At 43.0% G+C, this 14608-nt stretch overlaps 1 protein-coding gene and 1 long non-coding RNA gene across 2 annotated transcripts in view; one reads left to right on the top strand and one right to left on the bottom strand.

The window, feature by feature from the left end:
• LOC134807824 (uncharacterized) lies at positions 1-3115 on the bottom strand. Its single transcript, XR_010149163.1, has 4 exons — positions 2995-3115; positions 1866-1963; positions 1076-1193; positions 1-407 (listed from the first exon to the last, which is right to left on the bottom strand). It is a non-coding gene; the product is annotated as an uncharacterized LOC134807824 (long non-coding RNA).
• Positions 3116-3230: 115 nt separating this feature from the next.
• Positions 3231-14608, top strand: part of TTC27 (tetratricopeptide repeat domain 27) — a 195184-nt gene continuing 183806 nt past the window's right edge. The window contains exons 1-3 of the mRNA XM_016948331.4: positions 3231-3624; positions 5749-5926; positions 9115-9244. Of these exons, the coding sequence (XP_016803820.1) occupies positions 3537-3624; positions 5749-5926; positions 9115-9244 (396 nt within the window). The 5' untranslated portion in view covers positions 3231-3536. The remainder of the gene's footprint in view (positions 3625-5748; positions 5927-9114; positions 9245-14608) is intronic.

Genomic DNA, 14608 nt, shown 5'->3' with positions numbered 1-14608 from the left:
GCAAATGTTTGTGGCAGCTTTATTTGAAGTAGCCAAAAACCAGAAACAACTTCAACATCCCTCCACAGATGAATAAATAAACATATTGTGATGTATTCATACAATACATACTCTTCAGTTATATTTTTTAAATGAACATTGATACGTAGTATATAAGAATATCAAAATAATTATGCTAAGTGAAAGAAGCCAGAAAAAAAGTATATGCTGTATGATTCCATTATATAAATCTAGAAAATGCAAACTCATCAATAGTGACAGCAGATCAGTGGTTGCTTGGGGTGTAGAGGATGGGGATGGCAAGAGGGCCGGATTATAAAGAGGAACAAGGAAACTTTGAGGAGTGATGGATGTGTTCACCGTCTTGATTGTGGTGATGGTTCATGGGTACATACCTAAAATAAAACCTAACAAATTGTACAGTTAAAATATGTGCACTTTATGCCAATTTTGCCTGAATAATGCTTTTTATAAAATTGTTGTATGAAGCTTAAAATCTGGTCTCCCAAGACCCATATTCTCCAGAAGCCTTCTCCTGACATAACAATTCTTCCTTCTTCTGACACCGTTGGTCACCTGCTCTTTCCAAACCCTCTGTCCCTCGGAACAATGGCCCTGCAACCACCGCTTTCCTTCAGAGAGTGAGCCAGTCCTTGCCCTGTGCTTCCTTCTAGTCAGTGCAACCAAACTCTGATCTGGTCCTCCTTGACCCCTCTGATGCTCCCATGGCACCATTATTTTCTCCAGTCTCCTAGCCTCTTGCAATACTTGTTGAATTTACATCTCCAGCCATCCTCCTTCCTATTTTTTCTCCTTTTGGAAGAAACGATGCAAAACCTTGTTTTCTTGTCACACCGTATTTCAAAATAGAGGTGTTATAATTGTATTTATTTTTTACTGTAGACCAAACATTACTATAAACATTTAGCTAGAATCACTAGTTTAGAGAAGATGAGATTTTGTAATAGGTTGGGAACTACTTGACATAAGAGACGAGAAAGGAAACAATATGGATTAGAGGCATAAAATAAGCCAAGGATAGTCCTAAATTCTGTTAAAAGTATCTCTCACTTACCTCATTCTTAGTCTTGAATATGGAGACTTCTGGCTTTCTATCTCCACTGGGCCCTGGAACTGTGGCAGCCAGAGCCTCACCTTCCGGGTAGGAGATTTAAAGAGTCTTTTGGAGAAATCTGACCAGCCCAAGAAAAAAAGACTTTTAGATAGTGACATACAGGATCCCAATAGACTCGTCAGCCAAGGCATTCTATACTGAATCCTACAGTAGATATCTCATTGCCTGCTCAATTTCCACTCACTATGTACATATTTTTAATCGAGACCATATTCCCCACCTACTTTATTACTGGAATTCACTTTGCTTGAAGGGTGATTAGGCAGACTTCAGTCACCATCATCATCTAGCATACCACATTTAAAACAAACCAACCTTGAATTTAACTGAAAGTTGCAAGTTTACTACGTGGATTAACGGGGTGCTACAAACAGGTGAGGAGCTTTGGCAGAGCGGCCAGTGTGTTTTTACAGACATTCATCTTTAACAATTATCAAATTAGTTTAGACAGTGCTGGCTTTTATACTTAAGGAAATGAACAGACAACCTGGTCAAGTATCATTTTCTAGAAAAATAGTGGGGGTTTTTTTGTTTGTTTTTTTGAGACGGAGTCTCGCTCTGCTGCCCAGGCTGGAGTGCAGTGGCGCGATCTTGGCTCACTGCGACCTCTGCCTCCTGGGTTCAGGCCATTCTCCTGCGGCAGCCTCCTGAGCAGCTGGGACTACAGGCGCCCGCCACTACGACCGGCTAATTTTTTTAAAAAATATTTTTAGTAGAGATGGGGTTTCACCTTGTTAGGCAGGATGGTCTCCATCTCCTGACCTCATGATCCGCCCGCCTCTGCCTCCCAAAGTGCTGAGATTACAGGCGTGAGCCACTGCGCCCGGCCTGAAAAATAGTTTTTAATTACTTCTCAATGGGAGGACATTTTAGGGCATCCGCTCTTCTCCAATCACAGTCAGGTCCGGCTTCCTTTGGTATCTGATGGCAATGGCTGATGAGCTGAGCTGAGTTCCTCTCCCTTCACATTCTGGAGTGGCTCTTTACTGAGTAAGAAAGTGAATTAACATTTATTTAGCTTCTTCCTTGGAGCTGGGTACCGGGTCAGCCTCTTTTCAGAGAGCTTTTGCTCTTGTGGTCAGAGTTACCCTGCAGTTTTCTCCTGGCTCTTACATGACATATCTCAGTACAGGTGTCAAGCCAATGCGACAAAGCCATAGTCCTGTTTTCCTTCCCTCCTTCCCTCCCTCCCTCCCTCCCTCCCTTCCTTCCTTCTTTCTTCCCTCCCTCCCTCCCTCTTTCCTATTGCCCAGGCTGGAGTGCAGTGGCACCATCTCAGCTCACTGAAACCTCCGCCTCCCGGGTTCAAGCAATTCCCCCGCCTCACCGTCCCGAGTAGCTGGGTTTACAGGGGTGCCCCACTACGTCCGGCTAATTTTTGTATTTTTAGTAGAGACGGGTTTCACCATATTGGCCTGGCTGGTCTCGAACTCCTGACCTGAGGTGATCCATCCGCTTCATCCTCCCAAAGTGCTGAGATTACAGGCGTGAGCTACCGCGCCCGCCCTCTAACTGTTTCTTTGGAGTGCTGCTAGGAAGATTCAAAGAAGTGCAAATAAGGTACCAGCGGAGGCTGGTTTGTCTCCTTGCAATTTCTTTGTGATCACCCCTGGGATCACTCTTCTACAGCGTTCCGACAGTGTTCCAAAAACTTCCCTGCACCAGCGGCAGGGGCAGATTTCCCACCCGGCCATGATTCATGTAGAGCAGTGTCAAAACCAGATCCTTTCCTTACACGCTCATTCGCCGAAAGACCCATGCTATGCTGACGGGGTTCCAACCTGGGGCTTCACCGACTCCACGTCAGAGGGTCTGTGATTCCCTGAGAGGGTACCCTTATGCTGAGAGCAAGGGCCCACCTGCACTCTGCGCGAAGGACTGTGGTTTTCATCGGGTTGTCAAGAGCGTTCTGACCCAAAATGGTTTAAGAATCACAACTCTAGCCCTTCTAATCAAACTGCTTTGGCCAAGACGTCCGTTTTGAGTTGCATTTGAATCCTAGCCCTCGGTGGGAGCCACACTCACTTCCATGTTCACAGTTCTTGGAAGCGGTCCCATTGGGGGCGGGGCTGAGCGCGACCGCGCCCTCAACTCCGCCTATTGCCCGCCCCGGGGTGGGGCATAACCACCCCACAGGCTCCTTACTCAAGCTCGGGTTCTTCTCCTAGGCGGAAGCCAAACCAGAGAGCGTGCGTGTTTTTCCCAGGGTGCCCCGCGCTGCTGTTATGGCCGCCTCCTTGAGGTAGTATCCGCACATGGAATTCTAGGGCCGCAGGTGTATTTACGGTAACTGTCGCCACTAGATTTCAGCGCCTTTGGACTCTCCTGTTTTCACTTTCTTTTGTTGACTCCCGTGTGGCTCTCGTGGGAGCCTGTTTTGGCTGCAGCGGTGTCTGGGGTGATGTGGACTCCGGAGCTGGCAATTCTGAGGGGATTCCCCACTGAGGCTGAGCGGCAGCAATGGAAACAGGAGGGGGTCGTCGGTTCAGGTGAGAGGCGCACCTACCGGGCCTTAGGCTATCGTGGGAACTGTGAGGAAAAGGGATGGCAGCGACTGATTCTCATCCCTCCCTTCATTTTTCCCTAACACAATCTAGCTGATTCCTTGAGGCTTTGGGTCGTTGAGTCTTTGACATGGTGGGCGTGGTCCTCACTTTCTTTGCCCAAAACTTCTTACCGCCCAGGTTCAGTAATAATAACAATGGCAATGTCAGTTATTTTTCTAAGCCCTTAACATGTACTCAGTCATTTAATGCTTATATTAGATACTTAAGGTAGATTCAATTTTTAATCCCACTTTGCGGTGAAGACCTGTAAATACAGTTTGGTTAAGTAATTTTATTTTATGTATGTATGTATGTATGTATTTATTTATTTTTTGAGACGGAGTTTTGCATTTTGCCCAGGCTGGAGTGCAATGGCGCGATCTCGGCTCGCTGCAACCTCCGCCTCCCGGGTTCAAGTGATTCTCCTGCCTCAGCCTCCAGGGTAGCTGGGATTACAGGCGCGCGCCACCACGCCCGGCTAATTGTGTATTTTTAGTAGAGTCGAGGTTTCACCATGTTGGCCTAGCTGGTCTGGAACTCCTGACCTCAGATGATTCGCCTGCCTCAGCCTCCCAAAGTGCTGGGATTACAGGCCTGAGCCACCGCGCCCGGGTCTGGTTAAGTAATTTATTTAAGGTCACACTGTTGGTAAGCAGAGGAGCTAAAATGAGGCAGCAAAGTTGTTTTTTTGGAGGGATGGAGTCTCCCTCTTGTTGCTCTGGCTGGAGTGCAGTGGTGCCATCTCGGCTCACTGCAACCTCCGCTTCCCCGGTTCAAGCGATTCTCCTGCCTCAGCCTCCAATGTAGCTGGGACTACAGGCATGCACCACCATGCCCGGCTAATTTTGTGTTTTTAGTAGAGACGGCTTTCATCATGTTGGTCAGGCTGGTCTGGAACTCCTGACCTCAGGTGATCCACCCGCCTCGGCCTCCCAAAGTGCTGGGATTACAGCCATGAGCCACCATGCACGGCCTAGGCGGCAAAGATTTATTTTTTTATTTTTTTGAGACAGAGTCTCGCTCTGTCGCCTAGGCTGGAGTGCAGTGGCGCGAACTGCAAGCTCCACCTCCCGGGTTCACGCCATTCTCCTGCCTCAGCCTCCCGAGTAGCTGGGACTAAAGGCGCCTGCCACCACGACCAGCTAATTTTTTTTTTTGCATTTTTAGTAGAGACGGGGTTTCACCGTGTTAGCCAGGATGGTCTCGATCTCCTGACGTCGTGATCCACCCACCTCGGCCTCCCAAAGTGCTGGGATTACAGGCATGAGCCACCGCGCCCAGCCTAGGAGGCAAAGATTAATTCTTGTGAGCAATGAATATTTACCAGAGAGATAAAGAGTTAAAAGGCACATGCACTGGCACATCTGGTTGTGGGATTTAGGCTGGACCCAAAAGAGTAATAATGAACAGTGTAGTGTGTAAGTACTCTGTGTGTATGTGTGTGTGTGTGGGCACTTGTGTGACACAGTAGGTGCTTCCAGTGACAGGAAGTTTGAAGTTTGGTGGCCTGGAAAACTTTCCTAGAAGAAGTTAGACTTGAGCTGATTTTGGATTAACGGGTAAGACTAACAAGTGGAGAAGAGTTCAACAGGCGATATCACAAGTGCAAAGTGTGGAGGCAGGAATACGCATGGGACATTAGGGAAACAATGAGTAAACCAGCGCTCTTGGAGTGACTTTTCAAGAAGAGAAAATAATGGAGGTAGAAAGAGCCAGATTGTGAAAAGTTTTAGAACCTTGACTAAGGAAACTTTTGTATTGTCAGTAGGAATCTTTGTGAATTTCCCAGCAAAAGACTAAATACCTATTAATGAGGAATATTATTTCTGGGGCTGACTTCCACTTTGGGGCTCATAGTCAGTATGAGTGAGCTGCTAATTCTAGGAGAGAGAATGTTTGTAGAATGATGGAGATTTACTGAGTGCCTTGTGACTGACATACAGTAATCATTCTAAGTCTATAGATTGTTTTTGCACACTAAAATGGTAGATTTACCTAATAGTGTTATCCTTTACGGTATGAAAAATAATTTTTTTTGGATTACCGCACTAATTTTTTATATTACAGAGAGTGGATCTTTCCTACAATTGCTGCTGGAAGGGAACTATGAAGCCATATTCTTAAATTCAATGACTCAAAATATTTTTAATTCAACAACAACCGCTGAAGAAAAGATTGATAGCTACCTGGAGAAGCAGGTAGTAACATTCCTGGATTACTCAACAGATTTGGACACAACGGAAAGGTAGAATTTTATTTGAAATTTTCATAGAGGAACAGAGCGAATACATTTAATAGCACCTTGACAGGGTAAGGCCCTGATTTTAGCAGTTGAGAAACCTTGCCTTATATTTTACTCAAGACTCATGATGTACCAAGTAATCTATGTAAAAACTCTCATCCAGAAGTCCATCCAGAATGAAGAAGTAAAGTGGTGCAGTATAAAATGGTTTCATATATGAGACTGGCACATATTTTGGTGTTAACTGCAAATACTTAGGTCTGGTCGGCTTTACCCACCGGCAAAACTTCAGACCTTATTTCCTTTAACTTAAAAACATACTTTCAGGCTGGGTGCAGTGCCTCACGCCTGTAGTCCCAGTGCTTTCAGAGGCTGAGGCGGGCGGATCACATGAGGTCAGGAGTTTTAAGACCAGCCTGGCAAACATGGTGAAACCCCATCTATACAAAAATACAAAAATTAGCTGGGCATGGTGGCATGCGCCTGTAATCCCAGCTGCTAGGGAGGCTGAGGCCGAAGAATCGCTTGAACCTGGGAGGTGGAGGTTGTAGTGAGCCAATATCCTGCCATTGCACTCTAGCCTGGGCGACAGAGCGAGACTCTGTCTCAAAAAAAAACCCAAAAAACAAAAAACATACTTTCAATCTTGTTATTTCTGCATAGCTGAGTGCTAATTTGTAACTATTTATTATGTTTTAGATTATTATCTTTATAGAGCTCAGAGAACTTAATGTTTTTGTAAGGAAGCCCTTGGTTTACCTTCTTCCATTAAAGTTTGTGTAATTTTATAGGGTTAAGTATAGCAGATAGTTACACAGCAGGGAAACCTAAGCTTTTCAGTGGCTTATATTTCACTGTTATAAATTTGATACCTCTATCTTTCGTCTACTATCTGTGGCAACCATGTCAAGCTTTAATTATCTTATAAATGCATGCAATTTTATTTTACCATTATTTCTAGGAAATAGCTTCATTTAGTCCTTCAACAAATAAACTATTGTAGTAGATGTGGAGGTTCTGAGGATGAATAAAGCATAACCCATATTCATAAGGAGTTTGGAAAAGAATGCTACTACAGGCTTTTAATTTTATTTTGAAAATTAATATTATTCATTTTCTTTTTTCTTTTTTTTTTTTTTGATGGAGTATCACTCTGTTGCCCAGGCTGGAGTGCAGAGGCGTGATCTCGGCTCACTGCAACCTCCGCCTCCCAAGTTCAAGTGATTCTCTTCCCTCAGGTTCCCATGTAGCTGGGATTACAGGCCTGTGCCACACCTGGCTCATTTTTTTTTGTATGTTTAGTAGAGATGGGGTTTCACCATGTTGGCCAGGCTGGTCTTGAACTGCTGACCTCAGGTGATCTGCCCACCTCGGCCTCCCAAAGTGCTGGGATTACAGACGTGAGCCACTTCGCCCAGCCTCCATTTAATTTTTTTTAGTTTACTGGTAGTTATGTTCCTTTGGTATCATTCTTTTTTTTTTTTTTTTTTTAAGTTCCTTTTTGTAGAGATGGTGTCTCGATATGTTGCTCAGGCTGGTCTCGAACTCCTGGGCTCAAGCAATCCTCACCTCTGCCTCACTAAGTGTGGGGATTATAGGCATGAGTCACTCCGCCCGGCTGGATTCTCATTGCTTTCTTATATGTGTGCACTCTCATAGCAACTAGCCTTGTGGCACCCATTAAAACAACACATTCACACAAATGCATTATTCACTGATATACTAGATTTCTATCTTGTCACATAAAGCTAAAAAGAGACATTTCAGTTGACTCATTTTCAGACATTTGAAAGTTAAAGTGTATTTTCAGTTCACCTTATGGATTTTGTTTTTTGATTAGGACAGTTTATTAAGGCTGTTTTCTCCAAATTTCCAAACTTCTGATTGCATACCAGCTCTTTTGTTATCTTTTTTCTCTAATGCTGCTTATTTGCTTTGCGTCCAGAGTTTTATATTTTTGCTACCATAGGCTTGTATGTTTGATTTTTTTTTTTTCTTTTTCTGAAAGACTCTTCCTTTTAAGGAAGGGCCTAGGGGCTGTGGGGAAAAAAGTGATTACTAATACTTTCTCTTCAGAATGAAACTCCAGGATTCCCTGGCTGTTATTTGCTAGAGTTGGTCTGTACCTATTTAGATCCTAATTTAGGGTTTGGCACATTATGGCTGGCAGGCTAACTAAGTGGCTAAGAATTAATGGTTTTTACATTTTTAAAGGGTTGGAAAAAAACAAACATGATATGCAAAGCCTAAAATATTTCATATTTAGAAAAAGTTTGCCTATCCCTGTCTCACATCACAGCAAGACTGAAAAATAGAGTTTTCACTAAAATGTCTATATGTTTTGTTGTTGTTGTTGTTCTAGCATTTGGTGGTATGGGATTGGTAAACAATTAGCAACAACTTTATATCATCACTTTTCTTTTGTATAAAGTCAGTTTTCTATACATCTTGCAACGTCAGAGCTGTTAAAGGGAGTGCAAGAAAAACTTATAGATGTCTGATCAGAACCTAAATCAACGCCGTTCAAGATAATTTTCTGTGGAGATAGAAGTGCTCTCTATCTTCATTGCCCAGATGGTAGCCACTAGCCACACTTAACTATTGAGCACTTGAAATATGGAAAGTATGACTAAGGAACTGAATTATAAATTTTATTAATTTTAACTAATGTAAATTTAAACCATGTTTGGCTCGTGGCTATAATATTGGATATTGTAGACCTAATTTCTTTTTTTTTTTTTAAGAGAGACAGGGTCTCGCTTTATCATCTAGGCTGGAGTACAGTGCTATGATCAAAGCTTACTACAGCCTCAAACTCCTGGGCTGCAAGCAATCCTCATGCATCAGCCTCTTGAGTAGCTGGGATGTACCACCATGCCGGCTAACTTTTAAATTTTTTGTAGAGACAGGGTCTCACTATGTTTCTCAGGCTGGTTTTGAACTCCTGGGTTCAAACGATCCTCCTACCGTGGCCTTCCAAAGTGCTGGAATTACAGGCATGAGCCACTGTGCCTAGCTAACCTAAATTGTTTTAAGTTTTAGAAATTTTTTTTTTTTGGTAATACTCTAGGATAGTCTCAATAAATGTTGATAGATATTATTTTCTTAATAAAACTGAAATGGAATAGTGTGTTTGAGATTATACAGTGATAGTAGTTCATATTTATTTCTTTAACCATTCTTATATGCAGACAACAGTTGATATTTCTACTTGGTGTGAGCAGTTTGCAACTTTTTGTTCAGAGCAACTGGACGGGGCCCCCTGTTGACTTACACCCTCAGGACTTTTTGTCATCTGTTTTGTTCCAGCAATTCAGTGAGGTATGCTTCTTGAAAATGTTGTATGTAATTATTATTATGTTATTTATTTTTTATAAGCAGGTCTTTATAAACTGGAACTCATAGTAGGAAAGAAACATGACTTTATGGTTTGCACAAAACTATTAAGAATGCTTGTTCATTGATCAGATTTTCACAGATTTCCAGAAGTTCCTTTGTCAAACTCCTCTTCATACACACTCCATTTTATGGAGCTGTGTTAGCTGTGTTTTTTAATGAAAGTACAGACAGCTGCACCAGTTGTTTAGTTGGTTGTATCACCTCAGTTACATAAAGATTTTTTTTTTTTTGAGATGGTATCTCACTCAGTCATCCAGGCTGTTGTACAGTGGCTAGATTACAGCTCACTGCACCCTCAACCTACTCAGGCTCAGGCGATCTTCCCACCTCAGCCTCCCAAGTAGTTGGGACTACAGTTGCATGCCAACATGTCCAGCTAATTTTTTTGTAGAGATGGAGTTTTGCCATGTTGCCCAGGCTGGTCTGAAACTCCTGGGCTCAAGTGGTCTGCCTGCCTCAGCCTCCCAAAGTGCTAGGATTATAGGTGTGAGCGTTGTACATAAAGATCTTTAATGGCAAAGCAGCAAATCTGGAAATCTGTTTAATTTTATTTCAGGTAAGTTTTTAACTAATTAATTAATTTATTTTTTTTTGAGACAGAGTCTTGCTCTGTCACCCAGGCTGGAGTACAGTGGCGCGATATCAGCTCACTGCAACCTCTGCCCCATGGGTTCAAGCAATTTTTCTGCTTCAGCCTCCCTAGTAGCTGGGATTACAGGCGTGTGCTACCACACTTGGCTAATTTTTGTATTTTTGTAGATGTGGGGTTTCTCCATGTTGGCCAGGCTGGTCCCAAACTCCTGACCTTAAGTGATCCTCCCACCTCAGCCTCCCAAAGTGCTGGGTTTACAGGCGTGAGCCACCATTCCCGGCTTGCAGGTAAGTTTTGATACTGTACTTAAGAATGGCTCCCAGGAGTGGTTTGCTCCCAGGGGTGGCTTTAAATTACAAATACTTTATTAAAGTTTCTGGCACAGCATTGCTTCATGGTGATTATTATCCATTGTGAAGATAATATTATTGATCTGTGCCAGTATGTCGTCAATAGAGCTTGCAGTTTGAGTTCCTCAGGAATCTTGAGCTCCTATATAGAGGGTCTGGCTAGTATGAGATGATCTACGAAAGAAGTATGGTTTAAATCAAAGTAAGAACTTTGATTTATCCAGCCACTTTGGTGATTTTGAACGTAGCTATCCACCACTCAGCCTGGAAAAAGCTGAGTGATTGATAGCTTTGTTCAAAATCACCAAATTGTATCCAGAACTTATGCAGCAAAACAGACCTAGTGTTACCTGGTTTCTCGGAATTAGGTGTGGCAAGTAGGCCGGGCACAGTGGCTCACGCCTGTAATCCCAGCACTTTGGAAGGCCAAGGCGGGTGGTTCACGAGGTCAGGAGTTCAAGACCAGCCTGACCAACATGGTGAAACTCCGTCTCTACTAAAAATACAAAAATTAGCCGGGTGTGGTGGTGCACGCCTGTAATCCCAGCTACTCAGGAGGCTGAGGCAGGACAATTGCTTGAACCCGGGAGGCGGAGTTTGCAGTGAGCCAAGATCACGCCACTCCAGCCTGGGTGACAGAGTGAGACTCCGTTTCAAAAAAAGAAAAAAGAAAAAGAATTAGGTGTAGCAAGTAAATGTGGAATAGAGTTATTAGAGATATGTGTTAATAATTTGATGGGGGGGTAGAAAGAGAAGAAGTGCAAAAACAAGCATAAAGTGAAAACCACAATAATTAACTCTTTGCATATCAGCTTAGTGAGTCACTATATATACTTCATTAGAGTAATTTTAATCCATAATGCTGATCCTAATTATAACTGAAAGGTTAAAAGATGTTTTGTGTCTTATGTCTATGAAGGGAATTTATAACTTATATTCTACAGAGGTTTTCATCCAAAATGGGGGTAAAAAAACCCCAAACCCTAAATGATTGTAGCACTTAAAGAGATAAGCTTCAGTTATCTAGAAATGTACTTATGAAACATCTCATTCCGTCTCTTATTATGTATGAATCAGTTTCTGGCTTCTATGGCCCTATAGTATAGATTAGAAATCCACCAAACAGCCAAAGCCATAAATATCTCCTGAGCACTGATGTGTGGTTTGAATGGTGCTTAATTCGCATTTCTTTTTTTTTGTTTTGAGACGGAGTCTCACTCTGTCGCCCAGGCTGGAGTGCAGTGGTGCGATCTCAGCTCACTGCAGTCTCTGCCTCCCGGGTTCAAATGATTCTCCCACCTCAGCCTCCCAAGCAGCTGGGACTACAGGTGCTCACCACCACGCCCGGCTAATTTTTGTATTTTTAGTAGAGACGGGGTTTCACCATGTTGGCCAGGGTGGTCTCAAACTCCTGACCTCAGGTGATCCACCCGCTTCGGCCTCCCAAAGTGTTAGGATTATGGTGTGAGCCACTGCGCCTGGCCTTAATTCACATTTCTTGTGTCAATTTGGTCCTTACAGATTTGAGGTAATCTATAGGTGAAAAGACTGAAGCTCAGAGTGGTAAAAGAATCTTGTCAGAGATCTGTAGCTGGGGCATTGGAATCCACATTTTCTGGTTCCAAATCCAGTACTCTTCTATACTAGTGTAGAAGCACCTGTAAATTCAGGTAGCAAATCAAAACAATATGGAAATGAGTTTCATGAGAAGTTCAGACCATAAGAAATATTGCTATTAACAAAGAGATTTGTGGAAGCTGGATTTTGTCAAAGAAGACCTTTTAGTTGGAAGTGGACCTTCAGCTAGAACCTGAAGGATGGTTAGAAAATGGATAGAGAAGAGGAAAATATCCATTCTAGGTGCAGTCATATGAGCAGGAATTTAGAGGAGAGGACAGCATAGTGTTTGTGGGAAAAGGATGCTTTGAACTTGCCTCTTTTAGCAGTGAAAAATCACTTGATGGAGGTCATTTGGAGTTGTAGGAAACTTTGACTAAGTCTTTGATTTTAACTTTTTTATTGGAACTACTGCCAACACTTAAAAGAGCATATGAAATGTACACAATTTAAATAATAAATCTCCTTTGTACTCACAACCTAGCTTGAGTGTCACAGGTAATGCTCTCCAGATATTATACCATGTGCTGTCTCCCTGTATAATTTTTATTTGTTGCTCTGTTAAATTACTTGTTTGTTCTTTATATTTAGGGATTCATGTAGAAGATAATGACCTGAAATTTGTGGTAGAACAGGCAGACATATTTCTTGTCTCAGAGTGATTAGGAGAAGGATTCTTTTTCTTTTTCTTTCTTTTTTTTTTCCAGACGGAGTCTCACTCTGTTGCCCAGGCTAGAGTGCAGTGGCGCAATCTCAGCTCACTGCAACCTCCGCCTCCCAGGTTCAAGTGATTCTCCTGCCTCAGCCTCCTGAGTAGCTGGGACTACAGGCGCCCGCCACCGTGCCTGGCTAATTTTTGTATTTTTTAATAGAGATGGGGTTTCACCATATTGGCCAGGCTGCTCTCAAGCTCTTGACCTTATGATCTGCCTGCCTCAGCCTCCCAAAGTGCTGAGATTCCAGGTGTGAGCCACCGGGCCTGGCCAGGATTCTCTTTCTTAAAGACATTCCTTATTATCTTCTTGTGCTTTACCAGTTTGGCTTGGGCTTTAGGAAATAAGCTTGTTATATCTACTTGAATTTACAACATGATCCGATGAGGCTGCAGGTCTAGTTTGGGCACTTTAGGCAGGTTCTTCTGAGTTCTCAAGTCAGTATATTCACTGTACATTCAGTACCTCCAGTTGGGGTTCTCACAGAATACCTCATTTCCTCATCATGTCCAAGACTGAACTCATGATGAAGGTCTTCTCTTTTTGTGTCTGTATTTCAGTTACGCACGCCACCATGGTGTAGTGCCAGTCAGAAGGCTAAAAGTCATCCTGGCCATGTCCTTGAGGCTCTCCAAATGCTTAGCATAGCCCTAGGCCTTCCTGAGGGGCAGGAAGAGGTAGAGAGATCTGCTTCCAGTTCCCAAACCAATGTTCTTTCTACCAGCGTGGGCTGGTTTGGGAATTGATTTGGGAATTGGAAACATGGGCTTCACTTAATTTTTATGGATCTGTTTCCTCACCTCTAAAATTGAGGCAGTTGTAATAACTTGATAATATTTCATTAATTATTGAAGTTTTTTTTTTTTTTTAATAATTCCTTGTATGCTTAGCAGAGATAACAGTAGGCTTTGTGGTTGTGGAGGTAATTCATATTAAATCTTTATTCCTCTATTACACTCTTGAATGATGATGAAAATAGGACAGAGGATGAACTCACAGTTATTTCCTTCTTTCTCTTTTATTTATTGTTTTTTATTTTTTTCTAAGGCAGTCTCGCTCTGTTGCCCAGGCTGGAGTGCAGTAGCATGATCACGGCTCACTGTAACCTCCGCCTCCCAGGTTCAAGCGATTCTCCTGCTTCAGCCTCTTGAGTAGCTGGGATTACAGGCATGTGCCACCATGCCCGGCTAATTTTTGTATTTTTAGTAGAGATGGGGTTTCACCATGTTGGCCAGGCTGTTCTCGAACTCCTGACCTCAGGTGATCCACCCGCGTGGCCTTCCAGAGTGCTGGGATTACAGGCATGAGCCACTGTGCCCGGCCCTCCTTCTTTCTTCTATTGAATACTTTAAACAATATTCAAAATATTCAGTATTCAAATATTTAGTATTCAAAATACTCAGTATTGAGCCAGGGAGTGGCATTACTTGGATTGTTCAGTTTAATCCTTACAAGAACCCTCTGAGGTATAGGTTCAGTTATTTCATTTTTTTTTTGATATGGAGTCTTGCTCTGTCACCCAGCCTGGAGTGCAGTGGCACAATCTGGGCTCACTGCAAGCTCCACCTCCCAGGTTCACAACATTCTCCTGCCTCAGCCTCCCAAGTAGCTGGGACTACAGGCACCCACCACCACGCCCGGCTAATTTTTTGTAGTTTTAATAGAGACAGGGTTTCACCGTGTTAGCCAGGATGGTCTTGATCTCCTGACCTCGTGATCCGCCCGCCTTGGCGTCCCAAAGTGCTGGGATTACAGATGTGAGCCACCGTGCCCGGCCCACTTATTTCATTTCATAATTGATGAAACCGAGGCTTCATCAGGAAAACAATTGTGGGAAAAATTTACATGTGCTCACAAACTAATGAGAAGCAGAGAAAGGACACTGTCCTGTGCATGTGACATTGGAACCCATGTTCCTGATGGGTGAAGATTCTTGCTCGCTATTTTATGGAGCTGTTAAAATTCTGCCATCCAAATTTTAACAACCTTGTCCATTGTAAAAAAATCTCTGTAC

This window comes from Pan troglodytes, chromosome 12 (assembly GCF_028858775.2).
Source record: "Pan troglodytes isolate AG18354 chromosome 12, NHGRI_mPanTro3-v2.0_pri, whole genome shotgun sequence".
In the NCBI taxonomy this organism is placed as follows: Eukaryota; Metazoa; Chordata; class Mammalia; order Primates; family Hominidae; genus Pan; species Pan troglodytes.
Note: the sequence above shows the minus strand (reverse complement) of the source record. Positions and strands in the feature narration are given on the sequence as shown.